The sequence below is a fragment of the Varanus komodoensis genome, unplaced genomic scaffold (assembly GCF_004798865.1).
Source record: "Varanus komodoensis strain SLA01 unplaced genomic scaffold, ASM479886v1 scaffold3, whole genome shotgun sequence".
Taxonomy (NCBI): domain Eukaryota; kingdom Metazoa; phylum Chordata; class Lepidosauria; order Squamata; family Varanidae; genus Varanus; species Varanus komodoensis.
The window spans coordinates 65365746-65392069 of NW_025335761.1; the positions used below are offsets into that span (position 1 = coordinate 65365746).

Below are 26324 nucleotides of genomic sequence, written 5' to 3' on the forward strand. Positions count from 1 at the left end.
ATTTATTGTTTGTAAGCCGCCCCGAGGCTTCGGCGAATGGGGCGGCATACAAACAATAAATAAAAGCAATTATAAAATAGATCGCAACACATATAAACATTAAAAATCCAAAAAATACAATATAAAATAAGCCGCCCTGGCCAGATAAGATCAAATAATATTAACAGTTAAAATACCGCTTAAATAAAAAGGTCTTCGCCTGGCGCCGAAAAGCAAATAACGACGGCGCCAGGCGGACCTCTCTAAGGAGCGCATTCCATAACTTAGGCGCCACCGCTGAGAAAGCCCTCCCTCCCCCAGTTCTTCTGTCCTTCCCCAATAAACATGCAGTGTTCTCTAGCCACCAATGGCTCAACTGGGCTTTTAGCAAATTCTCCCCTTAGGTTCCTCTTACTTTACGTCTATCACCTACATATACTTCTACATCTCTCTCTCATCTGTGAATGGTGCTATTTTGGCAACATAAGGATTGTACCCCGGAGAGCAAACTTTATTTGCTTAAGAAAATACAGGCAAGACAGTCAAAATTTAAAGAGTTTTACTTCCATATTGAAAAACGGACACAAAAGTCACACAGGCGTCTGGCAGGCATTGTAGAACGTGGATCAAACAGTGAGGTGGTGAAGGCACTTTTGGAGCCGGTTTTGAGCACAATTTCAATGTGAGAAACTTAATGAATACTTCACTTCCTTATCAGAATTTGCTACCTCAGGTATGGAATACCTACCAAAATCTTGCTAGTGAACTTTGGAGTCAAGTACTCTGACTTTGTCCTTGTTAGGATTTTATATTATGGCAACAATTCAATCATTGTTTCTTTGGTTTGATGCAGAAGTCAAAGGTAATTCTCACACCAATCCGAGCACAAAGATTTCGGATTCTGCAGCTCTCCATGGCCATCACTACTAAAGACTGGCCACATTCCACCAAAAATGTTCTTCTGCTCACACCCCACCTGAAATGCATGGGAACCGCTCAAAAACATTCCTCTGCACCCCTGCAGTCTCCGGGGGCTCGCACAGGAGGCCCTCCCAGCAGACTGTCGCTTTACTTATGTCACTTCCGGAAGCACGCCTTCATTCTTGGTATACCCAGCAAGCCTGAGCGTCCTGCACATACAGAGAAGCATAATGTAAGAACTGGATGTTTCGCAACATCCTCCAAAACCAGTGGTGCCTGTGTCCATTCTGAAGGCTGTTTTTATCCTGAAAGCTGGGCCTTTTGAGCATTCACATCCGTGACTTCCTTTTGAAAAACCTGCATTTGTGAATCACAGGACCTTGTCTTAGGACTCCAATTAAAAAAACCCTGGAGCGGGAGAGGAAATGTTCATATACAGTCAGAGCAGTTTGAGTGATGGAAGAAAGGACTTCTATCCCACAAGGGCTGGTGCCAAATTGTCACCGTTAGAAGGCGCACGAGGAGCGCCAGCTCCCTTCGCTACATCAGCAGGTGGGAAAGCATTGCTTCTGTATTTCAGCTTAGCCGGGCAGTTGTTAAAGACAGGGTGGACTTTCCAGAAAACGAAGGGATGGCCACCTTGGCACTTGAACAGCGCTACAGAAAAGGGAAGTGTTTGCTGCGCCGGCCAAGACTTCAGATTCACTCCAGGGCTGCGGCACCTTTGCTGCACTGATGCCAAGCAGATTAGCTTGGGAGGAGGCAGAGCTGGGGCGGATCCTGTGAGAAAACGCGGCGTGGTGCAGGCATCTCCTTACAGTGTTTTTAAGGTACAATGTGCCATTGCCCCCGAAGCAGCTGGCCTCCCCTCCGTGCGCAACATCACGGAAACTGCTAAACAGAGCCAAGCGCTTAACCCACTGAATTCAATGCAAGATTAATATTCTCAGTAATTTACATTTAGCTCCTTAATGGTGCCTTTGCCTGTTTAGACGAAGAGTTCTACAACTCCCAGCATGCCCCAGGCAGCCGTTTGGTCTGGGGAATGCTGGGAATTGTAGAACTGTGTTTTGCCTGAGCAGGCATAGTCTTGCACCCCAGGACGTGCAAGACCGATGGCTGTGACAGGCCCCTTTGTTTGGTAAGTTACACAATCAGTCTGAGGGATGGAGGTGACCTGCCTTCCCCATTTTAGCTTACATTTCTGGCAGAGAGCAAAGGCCATTTATACCAAAAAACCAAAAAAAAAAAACCAAACAAACCTGGCATTGCCTCTTCCGCAACAGAAATTAACTGCTGGTATCAAATGTCTCCTTAAAAGAAAACACAGCTTAACATTCATGCTGAGATATAAAATAACATCCTATGGCTGAAGCCCCCTCCTTAATTTCCTTAAAGTATATGCGCTTTGTGATTATTGTGATAAGAGCAGAACTTCTGAACAAGTAGTTTTTTCAAGCCCTCTGCTCAAATAGGCAAGTGAATAAAAGCGGCTCACAGTAACATTCTATTCAAAGTGAAGAAATGTTAATGACAAGATCCTTATTAACTAAATGCATAAAACAGATAGGAAAATAGTATTTTATAAATACATTTACAATAAATAAACAAAATATTTTCAACAAAGTTCAATACAAACTTTACATATCCAACAGGTGCTATGTATAACTTTTTCAAAACAATGATTAATTACAGTCAATCAATGTTCAGTGAAAGCATTTTGAAAATGCACAGTAAAAATATTTAACACAGTGCAACTTGTACTTGTGTAGCAGTATTTGTATAGTGTTTGTATAGCAGGGTCTTAACAGCCTGTACTATCTTCAATCCCCTTTACAGTGTTATCCATTTAGGCTGTGATTATATTAAAGAAACTTGAGTTTTCAGACAATGGCAAAAGTGTCGCAATACGGAAAAATGTGCCTTAATCAATCTTGACTGTCTGAAGCCTCATTAATTTAATTTTAATAATAACTGGATCAACTGGCTGGCTCAGTGTACTGAATAAAAGTAATTAACTGCCAAAGCTCCAAAGTGAAGCCGGTGCACCACTGATAAACATCTGCAACTGTTTCTTATGCATCAGGAAACCAGCGAATTTCTAATTCTCCCAACCTGAATGAACCTTAGATACTCAGTTGATCAAACAGCTGACCTGCAATATTTCTAATTGATTTCTAGCGACAGTTGGTGCTCCGTGTCATGTGCCCACATGGGAGGGTTGCTAGGAGACCTGGATCTGCTCCTGCCCTTCCTCTTTGGCTTTCTTTTCTTGGCGATAGTTCACGGCAGCCCAGAAAGTTATTTTATCGGCAGCTTCCTCCAAGAGTCTGGATGGTAACCAGGAAATTTGGCTCTCCAAGAGAACAGTGTTTTTAGCAATGCAATCGAGGCTCAGTCTGAAAGAAATAATGCTGAAATGAAAAGGTGTTGAAGGAAAAAAGGACTGCACAGAGCAAACTATTTCAACCAAAGCAATGACGTGCTTTGGCTGATGTGCACCCAAAGCACCGTCACAATTTCTTCTCACATCCGTCAGCCAAGAGCTCTGGCTATTGGGCAGTACAGACATTAAATAAATAAAGGGGAAAAAATGGACTATGCAGCTTTGGGCAAGTTCATATTGTTCCACTGACACTTCAGCCCAGACCAAGGCTTGGCTCCTCATCGCTGAGAATCCACACTACGCTTGAGCTCCCGAGAGTCTGAGCAGAACTGCTGCTTAGCCGATGGCTTCCCATCTGCTCGGTTCCTCTCTACTCAGCAGCCACCTCATGTTGTGAGGAGCAGCAACGGTCACACACGGGTCTTGTCAGCCGTCTGTGGCTTCCAAGTGGCTGCAAGCCCCAGGTGGTGTGACCTGTTTCACAAGCTGTGCGCTACGCAGGCCTCACAAACGAGGGGCTTGGAACTGGCACTGGCCTGGTCATAAAGACGAGGGCAGTCTCTGAGTGCAGCCCACCTCGGCCTCACCCTCCAATTCAGCTGCGGGAAGGGGGGAACACAAGGCTGTGGCAAGGACTACCGCGCCGTGTGCCTGCAGTGCTCTGGACACGTCAGGGTCACGTTGTGTTTTGTTCATGGTTCCAAGACTGAACCCGGCAGATACGCAATGGCAACATTTCAGTGGATTCAAGTCCCACAGAACTCTGAAGACCTCCCCTCGGCCCGGTCCCACGTTCTGCTGAGCTTCAGAGCGGCAGGACCAGCCCCGCCTCCTTTCCAACTGGGGAACGTCCAAGCATTCTCCGGCTCCCACAGAGAACTGGGCAGCCCCTGCACCTGCAGAGCTCAGGGTGTGCGGGGGCCCTGCAGGCAGCCCTCTGGTCCAGGCACTTCCCATTTCACGGCTTGGAATAAAGCTGCCAGTAAAAACCACGTCCTCCGCTGTCCTCTGCTGGAGGCATTACAGCAGGGCTTCCTAACCTCTCCCACCCCAGGGCCAGATTCCTTTGGAGCGGTGTTCCCGGAGCCGCGTTCCAGGGATGGCAGAGAAGACGGACAAAAGGGGAGGGTCCGCACCTGCCGATACACTGAGCCTTACACTGCAGCCTTTCAGAATGCAAAGGGAGAGATGCCCCAAGACCGGGAAACCACCCAATATTTGGTAACTGGGGGACAGGGAAAGGGCATCTAGGAAGGGAACCTGGCTTGCAGGGGCACCACACAGGCTGGATTTGGCCTCTGGGCCTAAGGCGCTGCACCCCTGCCTGGCCAGACTTCCATTACCTGAAAAGCGAGTACGGCTGTGTCTGGAAAATCAGCAAGTCACTGCAGTGTCCCTGGGCAAGAACACAGGCATTTATTTTAAATAGTTACAGGCTGATTTTCTGTAAAAGTATTCAAAGCGATTTACAGCAATACAAAGCACCACACCAACAATTGATTAAAATAAGCAACCCAAGACAACCAACCCTTGGCCACTTCCCGGGAAGGTTCAATCTGGTTTGGTGTGACGGAAGCATCCAGAAGCTTAGTGACCCCATTGCCCCAGTGGGCAGGGATCTGTGACCTCATTTCCTGCTTTCAGGCCTGGTGCTGCAGGACTTTGCCCTGTTCCGAAATTTGGCTGAGCTAGAGGCCGAGTACCGTGCAGTCCACAGGACAGAGTGAGGTGAATCCCTTCGCCCGGTGGGCCTCGTTCAGGCTTGAGCAGGGAAAGCACTCACATGGGCCGCGGAAGGAGGGCTCACGTGTGGCGACTGCCTTGCGAGGAGGAGCTGTTTAGGCAGGTACTGCGGCAATACAGGCTTTCAACGTGCAGCTTCTGGGGCCTGTGGAAGACGGTGCCATGCAACAGTGGAACCAGTTGCCTAGAGAGGTCATGTCTCTCCCGCACCAGAGACGTTCAAAAAGGAACTGGACAGCCTTCTCAGTGGGATGGTGTAAACTGGTGACCTGCAACAGCAGGGGGCTGGACCCAAGGACATCCTTGGCCCCTTCCACCTCTGCTACTCTGTGATCCCACCAATCAATACAGAGTACTGCTTTTGGCAATGAAATGGGCACAGGTGGTCCATGGTGAGGAGTGCCTTTCCTACACGTATTCTTGGAGTGGGTGAGATTGGCACCCGCAAGCCACCTTGAGGAAGAGCATCTTAGTGAAATGGTCACTGACCATTCAGATAGATCAGAGGTGGGTAAGGGAACAAAAGCATCTGGAAGCCAAAGCAAAACATTGGCAAAGGCTGGGAAAAGAACTTGGTGAAGCTTAGCAGCACCCAGCCTAAAGGCAAACATTTAGGTCGTATGATCTTTGCCTCTCTGGGCAACAGGGGTTGAGTTAACCCAGTTTTGGATGCCTCTTCATATCAAACGGAAAAATCCATCACACCAACCATGCAGCAGTGAGTCGATAAAAACGCTAGGACAAAACACCAAAAACGGAACCAATAAAACAAGAGAGTTTATTTTAGTACCTATAGCAATGAAAACATCGCTCTGATTGGTTTCAGGAGGATATTCAAGAGATGTGCCGGAGAGGAGACCCATTCCTCAACAGCCACCAAACTCACCTTTGGGCCCTCAAGATTGTCTCAAAAGTCAGGTGGATTCACAGGAGAGGAGGGCAGTCCTGAAGGTCTTCTCGACTTTGAATAGGGCTCAGAAATATGCTGGCAATGCACTTTCGGGCTCAAGTGCCACCGTCAACATTCCTGCAATCTTATTCTGAACCAGTTATGCTACATTCCTGAAGAGCCAGAGTGTGGAATACCACGGACTGCAATTATCATACCAGCTTAAGCTGGTCAGAGGCTCTTTGCATCATGGAAACTCGGACAGCCAGAGCGAGGCCCAGGCGCCGGGCCCACTGTGGAAGGGGCAGGGCAACCTCAGTCAGACCATCATGTCCCAGAATCTTAAACACCTGCCATCAGTACCCTCAAGGTGAGCCTCAGTTGACTGATTCGCTTCCAGCCCATGGCCATTTCTAGTGACGTTTTCATCAAATGCACCGCCTCAGAGGTACAGGCGACAGCACGCAGTGTCGCAGCAATGACATCTCATGTCACTGTCGGGCTCTGGTGGGACCCCCCAGCTGTGCAACAGAGAAACTGGCCAAGGCACTCGTTCCTGGAAGGAAGCAGCAGGGCGATCCGCAGGCCTGGCCTGCTCTAGAAACGGGCCTTCTGCTTGCTCTGGGCAATGCCAGCTCCTTGCTGCGGGAGAGGTGGGTCCTGCTGGCCCCGTGGAAATAGCCTAAGGCAGCGGCACTGCTGGGGACTGCCACAAACCTGCAGACTTCCTCCGCTGGATTTAATAAGATATCAACACAGATTTATTCAAAAGGCCACGGAAGATGGGGCAAGTTAGATCTCCTGAAGCAAGGGGGTTCCACATCCTGTGCATTACAGCCTTTGCAGTTACAACCTTTGCACTTTGTTCCTGTCAACCATATGGTGAGGGTAGTGGGACACACAGGCGAGGGCAGTGGTTCCTTTAATTACCATGGGTGGGCAGTTTCCTTAAAATGGCGAGTCCAGCTGTCCATGATAATCCAAGCTGGCTAGAACGTTTCCCCACCCACCCTGAAGAGGGACCTTGCTGAGTCCTTGCAAAACCTTTGCTTAAAATTGTTTTAGGATAAGCAAGGATGCCCCCCTGGCATTGCCCACCATGTTACACATTATGCCTTTCCTACAGGGAAATCACCCCCACGTAGGACAAACCCAGAACTCTGCAAAGAGATGGGGATGAGTGACAATCACACACGGAGACATTCTGCTGCATTTGGTGGTGAGCAAAACAGGATTTGAGGGAGCTTAGTCAGAAGAAAAGAGCTCTCGAATGATCTCATTTTGGCTGCCTGAACCCTCTGCCATAAAAATAAACATCATTCATTTGTATTTTAATTACAAGATGTATCAGTAGTGATTATGTCATTTAACAGGTATGACATTCACTGACCGTATCCAGGAAATGCAAGTCATCTTTACTCCCTCCAAAAACCATCACTTCACCTTCTTTACCAAGGCAGGCTGTATGCCACAACCTAAAAACATATGATAGTTAGAATGAATTCTCAGGTAAGTGCAGACTTAAACAAGTTTTCAAATGGCTCCAGGGCTCCAGGGTAGAGAAGGAGCCATCACATCCCTGATCTGGGACTTCCCCCTTAATCTCTAGCGCTTAAGTACAGTAACTGCTTCTAAGTATATGTGGTTGCAATCCTATGCATGTTTAGACAGAAAATGATTCTATGACTCGCCGCGTTGCCCTTCTAAACTTGTGGGGGATGCTGGGAGTTGCAGGCTCTTTTTCTGTCTCAACATGCATAGGATTGTATCCCAAATTAACAAACTAGTCCACTCAAATGGATTTTAAGGGTATTTTGACCTCAGTAGCCACGAATCAAAAATTTTAAATCTTTTGGGCCTTTGACTACTTACCAAGAGTGGATTTACAGTTTTGATAAACTGAAATGTGTAACAGATTAACAATGTAACTGGAACGTTACTACATTGATCCTTGCAATTATGGAATCCAGGATTAGTGAGAAAGATTTAAGTAGGAGTCAAAGCAACCCAAATGGCTGTTCTGCTTTAAGAAAACAGACTCCTTCAGCGCATTCGACTTTCAGTGGCTGTGGTGACAAGCATGAACTTGGTCTTATCATGAACTTGAACGTCTCTTTTGCGTGATATACACGGTCCAAAGGTCACCCAATTTGGTCCTGAAACGGTTAGCACGGATACCGAGAGTAAGAATGTTCAGACCTTCAGGGTGAGCGTGGCAACCATGCAGCACCTGGCTCCCCTGAAGGACTGTTGGGGCTGTTTGCGGATCTCGGCTCCCGTTCAGAACCACGCGGGCCGAAGCCAAGCCGAAGCAGTAAAACAGTCCCCTGTGGGGCAGAGCATGCACTGATCGCTGAGGAAATTTCTCAGGACAAGAAGGGCGCCTCCCCCTCCCCATATGGTCTTCCCAGGCCCGCTGCAGGCAGCCACGTGGACTCTGCAGCCAGCTATTCTTGGCCAAAAGCGGCCAGTTCAGGATGCCCAGCTGTGCTACACAGGCCCGATTCTCAGCTGGGGTCAAGGAATCAAGCACACAGATGGAATTTGCTTAAATAGTACAACGACCCCCCGCCCTTTGTGGGGAAACCACTGTGTGAAGAGAGTTTCCTCATTTTGCTCAGGCAGCAGCTTTCCACAAGCAGCGCGAGCCCCCCCTCCGCAACATGGGGGAGGGAGAAAGAAAGCAAGGGCCTTGATTCTTCATCACTCGGCCGGATGAAGTGGCCAAGAGTGGTTTCCCCATGAAGGTCGCATTTTCCAAAATCAAGCTCTAGCGAAGGTTTCTTTTTGTGCACACTAGCACAAAATAAACAAACGGGTATGCACAGACACAAAATACAACCAATCCATACAGGTTTGCACCGATACTTTGCTAGGAGAGGTTCGCTGCACACTGCACTGACCTCGGTTTTACTTTTGGAATTAACGGACCCAGCGTATAACGCACTTCGGTCACCAGGAATTTGGCCCCTTTTGTTTATTTAGCTACTGCATCACTAAAGAGCACTTCTTATGTTGTTCATTTCAGTAATCATGCACTGTTCTCCTTACACTAAACTGTATCCCACCTGTTCTCTTCCTCATACCTGTTGATAGGTCTGCCTCTGTCTTATCTGCATTAGGAAAACTCTGGCCTGGACTGGATCATCGCAGAACACGGAAAAGCCTTTCCTGCCTTGACTCCTAGCTTGAAACCTGAGGCTTTTTCTACAGACTGACAGAGCTTATGTCCTCTCACAGCTGCTCTAACTTAGCACCTAGACATTCTAATAAAGCACGTTATTTGCATCATTAATCAGCTAAATGAACATCATCTTTTTAAACAACACCTCCATCTGGAATGATAGTACCTGTTATAATGGAAACATTTCGGAGTTAACACTCAACTCTAACGTATTCTTTGGAACGCTTACTAAGTAGTGCCTCTGGAGAAAAGCTGAATAGGCAGTGCCAATATTGCAAGAGAAGTGGGAGCCAGATCACGATCAACAGAGCAAAGGCAGGGTGCAGCCAAGGGAAAGGCGGGCTGCCACCAACCAGGCCAACCCCACCCCCCTGGGCATCAGTATTCCACTTGGACAGGAGATGAGGCCACACAGGGTGTTTCTCACTGGGGATGTGACCTGATGGCTCACAGCGCCCAAGGCCAAAGGCCTGTTTCACAAGCATCACTCCAGGTACGCTATTTCTGCAGGGATGCCACTCGCACATACAGCTGCAAAGCTTGAGGTATAAGGAGGCTAGCTTGGACAGTTAGTTACGGAGTGTAAGAGTGTAGACCACTCTTCGTTTCTAGGAAGTATTTTAAAAGTGTGAAACAATGACAATGTGAATGCAACAGAGAACCCCACACAATCATAAAAGCAGCACAAATAATCAGCAGGATTAAAACTCTTTTGAAAGCCCAAGAAAATAGTCAAGTCTGTGGGTGGCGCTGAGAGCACTAGGAGACCGGTGCCTGGCAAATCATTCTGGGGAGGGCGTTCCACAATGGGGTGCCACCACTGAGGGGGTCTCTCCCCGACAGCCACCCAGCTCACTTCTGACACCACAGGGAAAGCTAGTGGCCCTGATCAGGACGAGGTGGATTTGTGTTGGAGAAAGCAGGAGGGAAGGGAAAGGAAAGTATCAGCTCCAAGTCTTCTTTTAAGAGCCATAGTTAAGAAATTGGGAATACTGGATTGCATCCAAGCCGAACCATCTGCAGGCAGAAGAAAAACCACTGGCGGAATGGATGTTCCCTCCCCATTGTCGCTCCAGAGCAGCTGCTGGAGGTGGGAAGGGGGCTGTGCCGGGAGGAAGGAGAACAGCGGAAGTTCCATTAGGCAGGTGGAAGGCCACTCCTGCAACACTGGAGCCAGCCTTTTGTCTCTGCCCTAAAACCCAGGGACAGTTGATGGTATAAATGTTACTTTATTTATTTATTTAGAAAGCTTCTATGCCGCCCCATTCACCGAAGCCTCGGGGTGGCTCACAACAATAAATAAATAATAACAATATAGAAACAATATAATTGGAGACGTCCTGGCCAAAGATGTAAAATAAATAAATGATATCAGCAATGAAAATGACGTTTAAATAAAAAGGTCTTGGCCTGGCACCGAAAAACAAATAACGACGGCACCAGGTGGACCGCTCTGGGGAGCGCATTCCACAGATGGGGCGCCACCTCAGAGAAAGGCCTTCTCCGGGTACTCTACCGTCGTTATTTGTGTTTCGGCGCCAGGCAGACCTCTCTGGGGAGTGCATACCATAGACTGGGCGCCACCACGGAGAAGGCCCTCCTACGGGTACTCACCCTCCTAATATCCTTCATGGAGGGTTCCTGGAGAAGGGCCTCTCCCGCTGATCTCAAGAGGCGGGCGGGCACACATGGACATTTATATTTTATATAAAGGTGACAGGCCAGCGCGTGTGACTCAGCCCTGTGGCTCTGGGAATTCAGTGGAACGTCTTTTGAAGCAAATGTGCCTAGGAGGCCACAGCTAGAAGCCCTGGGACTTCTTGTTCTGCAGCCAACTTTCTCTAGGTCCAGCCCATTCCATGAAACCCACAAGTAAAAGAGGAATGCTCTTTACTAGAAAAGGAGACCTTCGATCCCCTGGAACACGCTGTCTGCCAGTCCATCAGGGACCAGTTTCCCAAGAATGTCGCCTGGGCAGGGAGGGGCTCAGGGGATGGCTATTCCTCCCCAGAGTGATCTGCCAGACTTTGCACACATCTCTTGCCTTATGTTTGGAGATGCAGGTGAAAAACAACCCTTGTTATTGGCAGGGGGCAACTTCTGTGTGTCTGGAGGGAGCAGGAGGTGCAGGAGTGAGGTTATATCCATCCCCCTGACAACACCTGTCCAGCATTCAGTGATGCCACAGTCACATACAATGATACATCTCACGTTCTTCTGCATACATGTCTTTATCTGTTTTTATTTTGTTTGGGGGTGTTTTAGTATTGTATTCTGTATTATTATTTTTAATCCGGTGCTCTTATTTTGTGAACAACCAAGAGGACTTTTTTTAATATGGCAGTCTATAAATACAGACAGGCAAAAGAATGTGTATGCAGCCTCGCTCCTTCAGCACCATGTGCATTCTCACACACAGAGAAGTTGCTTTCAATCAGGATTTAACAGTCGTTCAAATTACCAGAAAGCAGTTTGGGCTGAACTCAATCATCCTTCTAATTAAACATGTTACGATGGGAACTTGAGCATTCAACATATATCCATTGACTTTAGGTTTTTAACAGATCTAAATGCAGCCAAATGTTATTCAAATCCTAAAATTATCCAAAGTTACATTACTTATTCCTCTTCAGTAGCATTTCAAAAACATTTAAAAGTTAATTACTGGTTCCATTAGAGAAGCAGGATAAACTTATTTGAAAACACAAGATTAAAAATGTGAGCAATTTTTAAAAGAAGACACTGGTTCAGACCTATGAACTTTTAACAGACTTCTATTATTTAGCCTTCCAAAATCTGGTGCTCTCCAGATGCGACTCCCATAACTTCCAGCCAGTGTCATCAAAACCCCGTGATACAGTGCAACACACCTGGAGGGCACAGCACAGGGGAGGGCAGCTTTGCACTGCATGTAACAGCCTCCGCAAAGCCACTCCTGAGGGTCAGGGGTCCCCGGAACGGCCCCTGAGGAGGCATCAGGGCAGCGGCTGGTGCAGGGGAGGGGGCGAGCTGGTGGAAAGCAAGGAGCATCTCTGCCTAAACAGGCGTGCCGTTCTGCGGGCACCATTAGATTTCCGATGCAGAACATGGCACCCTGCTGATCTAGTCATACTTCCCTCAGCGTCAGCAACGGCCGACTGGCTCGTCCTACCTAGGTCTGCTCTGTGGCAAGTATGCAAGTTGCTTCCATTCATTTGTTGCAACACCATACATCCAACCATCACCTGAAAAGAAAGTTGCACAGATTAAGATTGTTTCTTTCTCAAAACATAGTTGATAAGTAACCATGTAAAGAGTACTTCTGCTTCTTCAATGCGAAATAACTGCTAAGGGCATGAAAAGCTGGGGTCCCCCTAGCCAGGACCCCAAAGGCAGCCCGGGCACGCCCAGCGGGGCTCCGACCCTTGCTCTTGAGCGAGTGCCATGCCACGACCCGCTGCTTTTGCAACTCGCCTTATGTTTCAGAGAGGTTTGCCGTGTGGCTGCAGGTGTGGCCGCAAAGAACAAAGAGGCCCAAACCCTCTCTGAACTCATGGGACGAGTGGCACGGTTCTTTGGATCAGGACATCTAAGTTCCACCAACATTCCGCTCCTCCATAGAGCTTGTGAGTGAGCTAAGCAATTATTAGAAGCAAGCAATCATTTCTCTTCTTCCAGATACATTTTTCCTTTTGGCTGTTGAAAACGTTGCCTGTGAAAGGTTCGGGGCTTCTTTCTTGCAGGGGCAGACAAGAAAGTAGGCTCGAGGGACTCTTTAGAACATGGGTCCTCAAACTACAGCCCGTGGGATGGATCCGGCCCACCATGGCCATCCATCCGGCCCATGCCACCATTCGCCGCCCGCGCGCGCACTTGCTGCACGGGCGGGGAGGGGTGGCCTGCTCACTCCAAGATGGTTTTGGACTCGCTGGGAGATCTCCAAGCGAGCGAGCCACTGCTGCGCGCGCCCGATGGCGTCTCGTGCGCGCCCGACGGCACCTCACCGGCCCGCACCCCCAGGCACCCCCACCTCGCCGGCCCGTGACTGTCACTGCAGCCTTTCAACTGGCCCCCTGTTCAAAAAGTTTGAGGGCCCCTGCTTTACAACCGTGGCATCTTCAAAATGTCTGCCTCATATTGGGCCAAAACTAGAAACCACCCAAAACTCAGAATAACACTGCTAGAAAAAACGTCATGAGATATTTTCCGCCAAAATTCATAAGATGGTACATGCTGTAAGGGGTTCCCCAAAATAAACATGGCGATGCAATTGTACACACACTTTGGCTATGTACGTGCTTCCGAGGAACTGGAAGTACATTCCATGAAGTTAAAGTGTGCACAGGACTACAACCCGGGAACTGAAGTTTCTGGGGGTATGCAGAGGACTACAGAAAAAACTGAAAATCACCCCTCTCTGTTCAACTGTCAGAGCCACTGTATCAGCCAAGTAGATACAATCACACCCTTTACAAAAATACTGAGTAATTTCACTCTGGATGGGAAGATGCGAAGTGTCCTTCTGAACCAGGAGGAGGCAGGGTTAAAAGAGGGCTACATTCCCTGCTGTGAGGGGAGAAACCAGCTGTACTTCAAAACTCAAATCTATATCTATACAAAACTTGGGTGAGAACTCTACCAGCAGACAAAGCCACTCTAGCCACAACCCAGTGGAAATGCAGCTGGTCCAGACCCAACAGGGGGGAGGAGGAGGAGGAGGAGGAGGAGGAGAATTCTGCACCACAGGCAGCTCCACCTCCCCAGTGGGGCACCACACAGATGCAAGGCACGGATCCCCACCTAGTGAGATATGCCGAAGCCAGAGCCGAGGGAGGGGCTGCCCTGACGACAAGGCACTTCCCAGTTAAGCCCGACTTCCCATCCCCAGTCAGCAGAGCACAGAGCCCACAGGAGAGGGATACACAGCGGCAGCACCCCGAGAACAGGGTGGGGGAGCAGTGGCTACCATGCCCTCTCTCTGCCATACCTAAACCCAAAGGATGCATCCACCAAAGATCCACCATCACCCCTACGGGGCAGATCAAGATGGAGGGAGTTGCCCAGGTCAGGCCTCAGCTATGCCTGGGTTTGCTGGTGCTGCTCTTACTGCTAATGCTGGGGCCCCCCCAGGAGCCATGGCAGAGGCCAGGAGCAAGGCGCCTGGGCAGTCCCGGGGAGCAGCGGCCCTGTGCTTCCTCACCTCTGCCCAGGGAGGCCAGGCGGGCCCCGAGGAATACTTTCGACAAACGAGTCCTCCACTCAGCGACTGATGACAGAATGGAGGGAAGGACAGGGCTGGTTCTGTCTGTTTTCTCTCTGTCTTTGAAGCTCCGTGCAGAAGAACATTGAAGAAGCGCAGCTAGATCAGAGCAACAGTCCATCCAGTCCAGCCGCCCAGGCTCCTCAGCGACTGGCTGCACGCTGGCATGCTGCCTCTGACAATATAGGCAACGCAAGAGTGGCTTCCTCCCGCGTGAATGTGCCCGGCCCGCTTCAAAGGCATCCAGTTTGGTAGCCACCACCACTTCCTGGGGCACTCACTTCCGAAGAGTAACTATGCCCTGCATGAAGAGGTACTTCCCCGTACGTGTTCTGGATTGCCCACCAAGCATCTTCACGGGATGCCCTCTTTGGGCTCTAGTATGATGAGAGGGAGGGAAAACGTCCCCCTCTCCACCCAGCGTAATGCCACTCTTACAACGTCTCCTTCGACTTGCTTTTCCTCCAAGTTAAACAGTCCCAACTGATGTAACCATTCCTCCCGGAGGAGTCGCTCCTCCTTCCAACACAACAGTGTCCTTCTTCAGGTGCACACTGTGCTCCATATTCTAAGTGCAGCTGCACCAAATACTGGTCTAACAGGGGCACAAGCTCAGCAGTTTCCTTACAAGTCCTTTCCTGATTACACCCAAGAGGGAGGTTCACAGCAGCTGCATGCTGGGCCAGTGTTTGCATCCATCAGCCACAGATAGCTCAGAATCCACAGAGCCGTGCCACTCCGCTGCCCACTCAGCTCCCCTGCTTACTGCAGCACTCAAAGGCTCTGTGGAAGATGGCGCAAGAGATGGATGGGGTCTCTCCTCTTACAGCAGGAAAGGCAGCAGTCCTTTAGTCTTGCCTTCTAGCAGGAGGGAGGCGTTCACCACACCGAGAAATCCAGACTGAGAAAAGGGAATTCTGCGAGCCTTTTAAATATAGGAAGGAAAAGCGCTCCTTGCCTTGGAGGGAGGTCAGCGTCAGGGGGATGACAGGGCATTCCAGAGTTCGTTCTTCATTGCTGTCATGCCATCATTTCACTAGGCATCCATTTTAATCTAATATTAACACTCATTTATCATGCCAACTGTTACAGCTTGCATTCTCATTTGCGCAGCAGTCTCAATAGTTACGGAAAAAAGAAGGAAAGCTACTTACTTAAGGGTACATTGTCTGAACTCAGCCCACCATACAGGAAAAGTTTGCCATCTGCTAGAGACGTCAAAGTGTGCCAGGATCTGTCTCTTGGTTTTTCTCCATTTGTACAAATTCTAAGTGGGGAAGCAAGCGAGCGACAACGAAAAGTCACACATAACTGAAGAAGAAAGCAACACCATTATGGGGCTGGGTGTTCTGCATGTTTATGGAGGGAGGCTGTCGTCAGATGATTTGCTTACGGAGCGCTCGCTCACGGCATTCTGCACGTGTGCCAGAAGCAGGGAATGGCTGGAGGACAAGCCTGGGTTGGAGCCTTTGTCAGTGGGCAGCTCAACGGAGCGAGCTCCCAACCTGAAACACAAGGGGGAGTATGTGCCTGCCTGCTTGTCAGTGTTGGGGCTGACTGGGCAGCCCTTTATTTTCCTATATTGTTTTGCTTTGCTATGGGACTTCTTGGGTACCTACAGGATGCATGAAAGCCCCAAGGTGTACTTCATTTGCATGGGAACTCCCTTTGCTTTCCACACCAGATTGGAGAAGTCTGCAGCAGCACTCGTGACAAAAGCGTTCTGATACCACACAGTCCAGAGAAATGCACGTTATGATGCTGCTTGCTACTGTAATACACTTACTATGCCACATCTTTGTTCCTTATGTTAAGAGAAAGGAAAAGGCCACTATAAAATATTCAGGGCTAAATTATCAATATATTTAACAAACATTATGTTCCACAGGAAAGTGAGAAAAGAAAAGAAAAACTTACTGTCCTGACCACACCCACGTGTCTAAATTCAAAGAATGCAAATCATTCATCCTTGTTTGCTGTGAAAACAAATATAATTAGATAAATATGGCAACTCAACCTGATTTGAGCAATTTTAAGAAATACCACTCATATACATCTTGCAACTTTACAGGAAACGAGGAAAATGGAGCCAAGTTCCTTCTCATAGAAGTCATGGAAGAACAGTTTTGGAACTATGGGATCAAGTGTTTAATACTGAAGCACATGATGCTTCCTTGCTGTAACCTTGGCCACACAGAGAGGAAACATCAGTGGTGCATCCTTGCTGGTGCACAGCCACAGGTGTGCTTCATCTCTAGAGCACCTCACCCCCACCCCCGGATGTCAGGTAATGCTGCAGGGCCGCTGCAAGTCACAACAGACAATTTCGGGTTCGATGGACCGACAGTCTGATTCAGCACTGCAGGCTCCCTATTTTACTGTCCTCCATTCATCCCTTGCTGGGCTGGGAGGAACATTGCCGTCTCGTTCCAAATATGGGCGGCCTGCCACCGTGCACACAGCATGAAGGACGGAGACGAAGCTCCTGGCAATCCCCCCGCGCTGGCTGCACTCGCACGAGGAAAGTGTCATTGCAGTTACAGAGCACAGGAATGTCAGTGCTGCACCCAAGTTTCATCAGAGGGGAAGATGTGTCCGGCTGGATCAGCCCAAAGGCCTGCCGAGCGCAGCATCACGTCTCCCCATGGCCACTCAGATGCTTCAGTGGGCAGCCCACAAGCCAGACATGGAGACAGCAGCTGTTGTCCCCAGCAGCAGGCAACATTCGAAGGCATGTCACTGCTGATCCGAGCCATGGAAGCCCCTGTGTTGACTCCATTTGTACCCTGCCTTTCTACCAAAAATAGCACTCAAGGAGGGTTCTACTCTGGCTACACAAAATACACACTTTTTCCCTATTACATTCTGGTTACAGGTACACCAGTTTTTCATTATGTCCTCAGTCTCCAAAATCTCCTGGCTGGAACGTTTCTGATATGTACACGTTTGTGTGCTGTGTGTATTTTTGTGTGTGCTTGTTGTAGCCGGCGTCTGTGATGTGACTGACAATGAGGCACAATCTTCCCACAGAATCCCTTTGCAGCCCCGGAGCTTTGCTAGCTCAGCAAAGGGCACGTGCTTGGGCACGTAACGACAGAAACACGCCCAAGATCTTTTCAAAAAGGAAGTCAAAGAATAGTACAATGTCATTCCTTCCGTCACAGCAGTTCCTTCATTTCAAGAAACTGTCCTTAGGGGGGAGTCCTATGCTGCCCAAACTCCAATGCAAAGAATGGGGTGCCGCAGCCGCGACCTCTGCTGATCCCCTGCCTGGCGCCCACTCTGTATTTCAACAAGGGTTCATTTTTAATTATCCAGGGGAGAGGGAGGGGGAGTGAAGGAGCTGGGCCACTGTTTGGATGTGGCATTAGCCATGAGTCTGAGTCTCCTCTCCTCCCTGGCGTGCCACTCTGACTGCTCCCCAGTTATGGATCCTGGCCTCGGAGGCAGTTAAAGTGGTTCTCTTCGTACCAGCTGAGAGGCAGGTGGGCCGGGGCAGCGTGTTCAGAGTCCCAGCTCCAAGACTGCAGGCCCTTGGAGCAGGGGCTCAGGAAGAATCCTATGGCCCCCCCAGACATGGTTGGGAGGCCAAGGGATAGCACCTCTGTCTGTTTTGCTTCCCAAGTTCTCCTTGCAGCACGCAAATCCACTGCTTCCCCTGTTTTTTCAAGGGACGGAGGCCAAGAGGAATACAAACCAAAACCCGTCCTCCAAAGACAAATCCTTTGTTTCCCAGGACTGCGCAGGCATGGGCTGCTCGAGGCTGAGGCGGAACTCCTTGCTGCAAGCAAACGGGAAAACACAGTTCAGGGACTCCGATCACCCCAAGGGGCTCAGGAAGAAGGGATACGGTGGTGCCTGGACCACATCAGGCCAAGTGGGCAGGTGCCCACGAAACTCACACAGCACTTACTTTAATTGTCGGCTGATACCAAGCCTGCAGAGTTGTGTCGAATACATGAACATCGTTGTGCCATCCCCAGAACACCTGACCTTCCTAAAAGAAAAAGGATATGAACCGAAGGTTAACAGGAACGGTAACGACAGCAATGAAAGTGCTGGTAATACTGCATCAAATGCAGGGTCCTCTTTATTTGGAACAGTAACAGAACCCTTACCCAAAATGCATCATGAACTTCAAAACAGTCATTCAGCTCACTTTGTTTCCGGCAGCCATAACCACCAAAATAGATTAGCCTGAGAAGATTAGAATTGAAATTAAAATTTCTGCTGCATCTAAGAGATCATTTAGTTCTGTCCTAATTCCACCAGACTGCTTTGACTCCACCTCTAATCAACATTTTTATTCTCGTGTGCACCTCTCAACCTACATGTGCAAACAGTCATAGGATCAGGTGTTTTAGCTTTAAAAGCTTAGATCAATGATGCTCTATCAAATAAGGAGAGAGAAAAACTTTACAAAGTGTATTAATATTGAATTATTTCATCTTTGTAAGTCAGTTAATACTTCAGCCCTTGTCATTTAATGATCTTATAACATTATCACCATCTACAAACCTATTCTCCACCAGGGCTCGCATATAACTTAAGGGATGTTGATAGCAACACATTTTCCTTTGTGTGACTGAGAGAAAAGAAACATGGCAAAGTAAGAGAACTGACAACAGTTGTCAAGCTATGTAAAATTACAAGTCGGTCATATTCGCAAGCTAATGCCATCTCCCCAGTTGTGACACTCTCCCAGTATAATTACCTGTCTTTATATACCCAGCAGGCAAGTTTGTCACGTGGTGTAGGAGGCTGACCTTTAAAGTCTGTGATTTTTTTCCATAAATAGGTTCCATTTCTTGTTCGCAAATTAACATAATAAAGCTTAAAAGAAAATCAGAACACTTTCAACAGACAGCAATATTCTTGAAAAATAATGTGCTAACTGGCAAAAGCGGTAACTCAGGAGAGCTACTGATCAAATTCATTCCTTTGCCATTTTACATGAAAAGGTTTGAATCCTCTTGTTTCCACCCTGCCAATACAGTCAACTGTGAACAACCAGAAGCGCTTCTGTTATGGAGTGTCTCCACTGAGCTTAGGACTCTGAGCCTGCCACTGCACTCAGGCGACAGTTCTTGGCATGAAGATGCTTTTGCTTTCATTCCCTTATCAGAACTGTTAAAATGGAGCGGTCTTCAGTTTCATGCTTCAGAGCTTATAATGGAAGATAGGAATAGGTTTAACCTTGTTCCTACTGGCGAACCCACTGCAGGGACCCGGGGGAATCAGTCATATCAGCTTCAGCAAGACCCACCCATTCTGGTTTCAACTGCTGGGAATCAGTTACTCTTTACTCTTTCTACAAGAGTAACATTAACCTTTCGCTCTACATTTGGCACAGCTTGTACAGAAATGATTCCCAGTGTTAAAGGGTTACCAAATCTAGTTAAGCATTTGATGGCCATGGTGTTCCCAAACGTTGGTTTCAATAACATCTCCCTTAAGCAACAGCTCTGCAGAATAATTCTGAATGGTAGCCTAACAGTTATTGAAATCAGTTAGTTTTAAATTCTTCTAGACTGACTTTAAGAGCAAAACTTGCTAGCTATCCTGTTCACATGGGCATGAATGCACTTGGCGACTGGATGTAGTAGCTGGAACCCAGAGAACCACATGATTCATTACACTCCCAGTGAGGCTTGGAGCTTGTTTTCGCAATCATCCCGTCCCCCACACCACATAGCAAACCTATTTGCAACTAAGTGGTGGTTTCAAAGTACTGCTGTGAAAAAAATCAAACAACATTCCCATGGAGTATGTTCAAGCACTTGGGCCAAGTCAGAGCAGTTCTTGTGGTCATGGCCACAGGTTTTAAAGCAAACTTCCCCAACCTGCCGCCCTTGAAATGTGTCAGATTACAGCTCCTATCCTGCTCAGCCAGTACGGTTCTGTCCACACTGGCTAGAAGTTACAGGAGTTGTAGTCCAAAAACTGGAGGACACCAGGTTGGGAAAGACAGTTTTAAGGCTACATCTGTGCTAAAACAACAATCTCACTCCTTAGATGTCTTGATCGATATAAATGCTTGCTGCAGAATGTTCTAATCCTTAGTAGGCTTGGTTATTTTTCAAAGTTTCTAAAGTGAAAGGGATCCAGTACCCCATTGCTGTATCCTTTGTCATCACATCCGCCGAAGAGGTATAGCTTTCCACGAAGGCAAGCGCCACAACTACCAGACATGGATGGAGGCAACTCCCCTTCCATGAGGTGCATCGACCTGCAGTCCGGCAAACACAAAGAATAAAAGAATTGTGCTCAGAGAGTAATGGACACAGAACAACCAAGACAGGCAATGGCTCCTCCAAGTAAAAATCAAACTGACACTATTACGACTGGGTAACCTGCTACAAGAACAAATGCTCTTTTCTTCTGGCCCTGTGCTGTAAGAGCATGTGGAAATTGCTACTCTTCTGCTCCACTGCTCAGAAAAACCATCTCTTGGAAGCAGGTAAAGTTTGGAGATTGGAGAAAACTTTGGGTAAGAGCTCTGCGACACTTTACCTTACCCCAGTGAAAAACTCAGCCCACTGGTCACAATAGCCCAACAAGCAGGAAGGGAAAACTGTAGATATCCATTTTCAAATACATCACGTGGAAGGGCAATTAATATCACCCAATTTACCTTTGCATATGAAATGTATGATTGCGGTATTAGGCTCACAATTTTTCTCACACCCAGCATTATGAAAAGAGATTAAGAGCTCTGAGAGAGCCAACTAAAATAATAGCTTACAATACAGAGATCCTATAAAAATCAACATACCATAATCCACTGTCAATTTCATAGATCCAGAGTTCATCATTAGGTAAGTAGACTTCATTTTCTTCTATTGACTATATAAAAAGCACACAATTATTTCATTAGAACATCTTCACCTTCTGTCAACTTTCCATTTCAAAATCTAGTTTCTGAACTAGTGATTTGTTTTGGTGAAACGTGGCAGTGATCACACACACACATGGCAATATTTTACCTTATCAAGATTTATTAGCTACCTAATATCTGCTGAGCTCAGAGTTCCACCTGAGTGTCTTGTGGAAAAAGAAATAATGTTTGACTCAGTAGCAGAGTAGAAGTAAAGCAATTAAAAGCACAATCCAAGTGTTGGCAGGCAAGTACGGGGTTGCAACTGTAAAGTTCTGTATGGAATACGTATTTTACTGGTTTCTATTTTGAAGGAGAAACCAGGAAATTAGTAGTAGTGGCCATGAACCTGGACAATATGCTTACTTTAACTGGGGCACTTAATGCCTGATCTCATGGCCCTGCAGACACAGGGCACTAAGATTCTGGGGGAAAGTGGAGGGAATCTATGCGGAGTGAGGTGGCAATTATTTTGCATCAAGATTGGCACAAGCACATTAGAAAGGCAATGTTTTAGAAACCCGCTGCCTGACACTAACTCATGCTGATGATTCAAAAAGAACCGTAACTCTTCCCTCGTTCCTTTTCTGTGGCTTCTCGGCCGCTTAGAAATGCAAGCGACAAGAGTGTTGTGTTGGCAAAGGCGTCCCTGCACAATTTCCACACAGAGTTAGAGATCCAGAGTGTTTTTGCACACTGTAGTGTGGGAGTGGTAATATTCCTATCCAGGTCCTAGCACCTGCCCCCTGGTCAGCCTGCGGGACCGGCCCTCTCCCAGAGGAATCATGGTGAGAGGGCAGTCATGCACCTGCAAAGACCCTTCATGGCGGCAGCACAGCCAAGGGAGGGAAATCAGGCCGGGAGTCATTCTACTAGTACAGAATCCTCTGAATAAAACACTCTGAAGCTTTTCAAATGGGAAGAGGTCACCGTTGTCAGAGACCCCTTCTCTGAAATTCCAGAAAAGCCCTAGAGAGATAACAACAGATGTTCCTTATTCCAGACACTGTTGCTCTGCTTTGCCTTTTTTTTTAGGATCGCCTTGCCAAGTTTCTGACAAGCAACAGTTCTAGCTTCCAAACACTGATGATGAAAAGGAAATATCAGTATGCTTTCTCCAACCAGGTGCCTTCTAGTCATGTTGGATTATGACTCACATTATCCCCAACCAAGCCAACACATCTGAAGCACTGGGCTGAGAAATGAAATCTTTATTTGCAGTTATTAGTTTGGTTGGATTTCAAGAGCCTTCCTGAAAAACAAACTCCACATCGCTCCATATAACATGAAATGTTTTGGCGATATATTCTGACTAGGGTAACAACACATCTTCATTTTAACATGCAGATTTTAGGAAGCAGCAAGTTACTAAAGGGCCTGAATTAACTGATTTATTTACCTTTCTTATAATTCAAACTATTTTACTGTACTGTTCAAGCACTGCAGTCCTTACAAAGTGGCTTACAAGATCATAAAACACACAAAAATATCACAGCTTGTTTTTTTTAAAAAGCAGCAACAAAATTTATTCAAGGACCAAATACAGACATGAACAAATTTATCTTCAGTGGCTTTTCTTCCTCCAAACCCAGCAGCAATGAGACCATATTTGTCTCCCTGGGGAGGAACCCCAAAAGTTTTCAACTTTTAGGACTGTGTGGAAAAATGCAGGGCTTGCTCTAACAGGAATTTTGGTCTTGCAAACTGGTTTATTGCAAGATGAAGCGATACACACTGTCCTTTTGAGGGTCTGGTTTGCACAGGCATTGAGGACAGCACAGAACGGACTGTACCTAGTCAAACTGCAGGTAGGGTTTTCATTTTTTTAATGCCCCTGTACAAAAAAGGGCCTCACAGCAAATAGAAAACCAGCACAGCAAAGAATGGACAGACCTAGCCCCACCCGGATGCACTAATTGTTTCCTTGCGGACATCTTTTTACAAGGGAAATCATTCAAAAGCAGCCTCTCCCGCTGCATGCCAAGCCTTCCACCGCCAGCCCTGCAAAAGCGGTGGCTCCCTCGACTGTCAGCTGTTCTGTCAAGCTGCAGAACAAAGGGAGAGTAAAGCAGCAGCAGGATTCCCCCTCCCTCCGCTCCCCCAGCTCAGAGACAAGCCCCCTGTGGCTCCCCCTCCACTCTCCCTCTAAGTAAGTGATAGCCACTTGCCCTGCAATCCTACACTTGTTTAGAGGCAACAAAGTCCTGTGACACAGCTATCTGGAAAATGCTGGGAGCCGCATGTCTTTTCTCTGTCTAAACATGCACATGGTTGCTCCTTTAGAGGCGTTAATGTGATTCTGACCAAACACTGTAATTCTGAAAGGTTTATTCTAGACTGCACAGTTTTGAAATTGTAAATGATAGGCTAAGACATGATGTCCGATAGAGACTCCAGTCCTCTTCTTTCTCCCCCTCCCTGGCTCCCTTATGCCTAAAACAGGGAGTTTTAGTAGCAAATGTCTGCCCTACATTTCCTTGCCTCTGGTTACCTAGATATAGAACAGGCAGAAGTTCAACAGGCAAAGATTCCTTCGGGTATAAGAGACAGGGAAGCTAAACAGCTCAGACTTTTGTCTGCCATGTAGCTGTGTAGAGCTGTTACACTCCTCCAAGGCCGCTCCCAAATCTTATCCCTGCACTTTTAGGTGGTGCAACTGGCACAAGATTAGCTTTGTGATTTGGCAAGGATTTACACCAAGGCCCAATTCCACCCCCACTGTCCCTCTAGGGGGAGGGAATACTCTCCAATCTCAGGAGGCAAAGGGCTGCATTCTCATGGCAAAGAAACCAGGTATTATAAAAACAAGGGCAGCCACCATAGCTATATGAAAAAAATCCAAAATTCATATATTGTAATATCTTTATTAGGCCAACTGAAAAAAAATACCAGAAAAAAATCTCCAAGCTTTAGAGTTCTCCTAATCTCTTCATTAAGCAGGATGTTACAAAAAGCGATGGAAGGGGGAAGAAAGGCTGACTTCAGGTTGTGGTCAGAAAGTCTGCACAGTCAGAGACTTTAGAGGCTATGGAGGGAGAAGATATGAGCTGGCAATTTAATTGCCTTTAGGACCACTGGGAAGAGAAAGTTACAGCAGTGGGTCAAATACAAGTAAGTTGGACTAACATCAGTTAGCCAAGGCGCTTTTAAGTCCTATTCATTTAAATAGCCTGCTTGACACAACAACTTAAGAGCATGGACTGTTGTTGAATTGCCAGGTTAGTGCACTATGGTTTAAAATCAAAAAACTGTAGAGCTAGAAGGCGCCATTCAGTAGGTCCAACCCTTCTCAGTGCAGTACAATCAATCATGGGTTAAACACAACCTAGGAAGAGAATGCTTGATTTAAAGTTTTGCTACTAAGTGTATAATGCCCTAAACTAGGGAGAGAGCACTTCCTCCCTCACCCAAATTGCCTAGTTACTGTTCTGGGTGGCCTGAAAGCCATTTGAAGTCCACCCAGAGAAGACTGTCCAGGGTAGCGACTCCACTGCCAAGTGGACCTCTTGCAGTGGGGCAGGCCCCAAAGCCTGGGACTGTTTTCAGTTCTTGCTGCAAACTCCTCTGCTTCAGGAAGCTCTCCTGAGCTAAACCAACCCCTTTGATCCATCCTATTTTATTGAGCTTGCTTATAGCACACCATTCTATAGTTACTTGTTTACGCTTTTATGTCCACTGCTCCTAAATCTCCACACGGAGCAGAACAGAGACACCTGTAAATAAATAAACGCTTTGTTGCTGCTTTGTGAACTTCGGGGTTTCTCTCGGTCAACAGGGCAGGGCTCGCAGGCCACAGCCACCCACGGCTCAAGGCAAGCACGGCTGCTCGGTCGGTGCGAATCCGGTCCACGCGGCTAAGCGGCCCTCGGGCTGGAATCTGCCCAACACCTTCGGGAAACGTCTCCGCAACTGGGTTTCCCGTTTCAAAACCGGAGCGCCGGGAGCCGCCCGGCCGTTCGGGGGGGGGAGGGGACGTCGCGCGGCACGCGCACCGCCCCCGCCGGAGGGACTCGCGGACAGCGACCAATCAGCGGCCGAGCGAGGCCTCCGCCCCCTCCTCACCCGCCGCGGCGCGCGCCCCCGCGCCTTTTTCCCCGCCCACTTCGGCCCGCGGCGGGGACAGCCGCCCGCGAGCCGCCGCAGGGCAAGGCGCGCTCCCGCCTCTCCCCGGGCCGCCCGCGGGGCCTGCTCGGCGCCCCTTCGTCGCCCGCTTCCCGTCGTCTTCCCGTCCTTACCACGTATCCCCCCCACACATAAAGACAGTTCCCATCCACCACGGCGCAATGCCCGCTCCGTTCCTCGGCCACGGAGAACGACTCCGGCAAGGGGGGAGGAAGGCCCGCCGCCATCTTGACGCCAGGAGGGGCCGTCCTTGGCCTCGTCGCCTCAGCAACGGCGCTGCGCTCTGCCGCCTTCCGACGCGCGCCCGCGCCCCGCCCCGCCCTGCCGTTGCCTGGAGACAGCGCGGCCCGGGGGGCGGGGCGCGAGAGGGGGCGGTGCCGCCGCGGCCCTATCCCCTTCTGCGGAGGCGCGCCTAGAGCGGCTCTGCTGGAGATCGCCGAGCGCGATTCTGCACCCGCTAGGCAGGAACGTCCTACAGTTCCCGGCATTCCCCAGCCAGCGGTGGCTAAGTGAGGAATGCTGGGAGTTGTCCCGGCCGCTCCCTTGTTGCAGGTGCAACAGCTGGATGGAGAACTCAAGGAGGTCAGCGGTAATAAAACCGAGGTTACAGTATACTTGAATAGCTGGGATCGAACAGAAGGAAGGCATGAAAATCATTCTTGAGGAAAGAAGAAAGTGCAAACACAGAATTGCAGCTGAATGTGAAGATTTTTTTTTTCTGCAGATGAATTACAGAACTTTACTTCTATTTATTTAAAGCTTTTCTATCCCGTCTTATTACAGAAAGTCTTAGGATGGTCCTACAGTCAAAGCACAGCATCACATCCTCCATCAAACCCCAGTTAAAAAAGCCATTAAACCTTAACATGTTGGGCCAATAAAAAGGTTTGTTTTCAATAGTAACAGTGAAGAAATGGCAGTTGGGGAAGATTCTGGATCTCTCGGCTCAGAAAGCCCCTGGGCGCCGAAATCTGAAGACTGAGA

General features: G+C 48.2%; 1 protein-coding gene and 1 long non-coding RNA gene across 4 annotated transcripts; one reads left to right on the forward strand and one right to left on the reverse strand.

Moving 5' to 3' along the window:
* Positions 1 to 521: 521 nt before the first annotated feature.
* On the reverse strand, positions 522 to 25586 carry KLHDC1 (kelch domain containing 1). Of its 3 annotated transcripts, XM_044436441.1 has the most exons (13): positions 25454 to 25586; positions 21117 to 21187; positions 20453 to 20570; positions 19056 to 19174; positions 18460 to 18538; positions 18255 to 18338; positions 18039 to 18122; positions 16259 to 16317; positions 15496 to 15608; positions 12254 to 12326; positions 7309 to 7393; positions 4630 to 4682; positions 522 to 3299 (listed from the first exon to the last, which is right to left on the reverse strand). In XM_044436441.1, exons 1-13 carry the CDS (start codon positions 25565 to 25567, stop codon positions 3125 to 3127), a joined length of 1227 nt encoding a protein of 408 aa, XP_044292376.1. In that variant the 5' UTR covers positions 25568 to 25586; the 3' UTR covers positions 522 to 3124. The 3 variants fall into 3 exon arrangements, with proteins under 3 accessions (XP_044292376.1, XP_044292377.1, XP_044292378.1); XM_044436443.1 differs by lacking the exon at positions 4630 to 4682 and having other exon boundaries at positions 3136 to 3299; XM_044436442.1 differs by lacking the exons at positions 18460 to 18538; positions 19056 to 19174.
* LOC123026622 lies at positions 5887 to 9190 on the forward strand. Its single transcript, XR_006415340.1, has 3 exons — positions 5887 to 6288; positions 7292 to 7427; positions 9015 to 9190. It is a non-coding gene; the product is annotated as an uncharacterized LOC123026622 (long non-coding RNA).
* Positions 25587 to 26324: the final 738 nt, after the last annotated feature.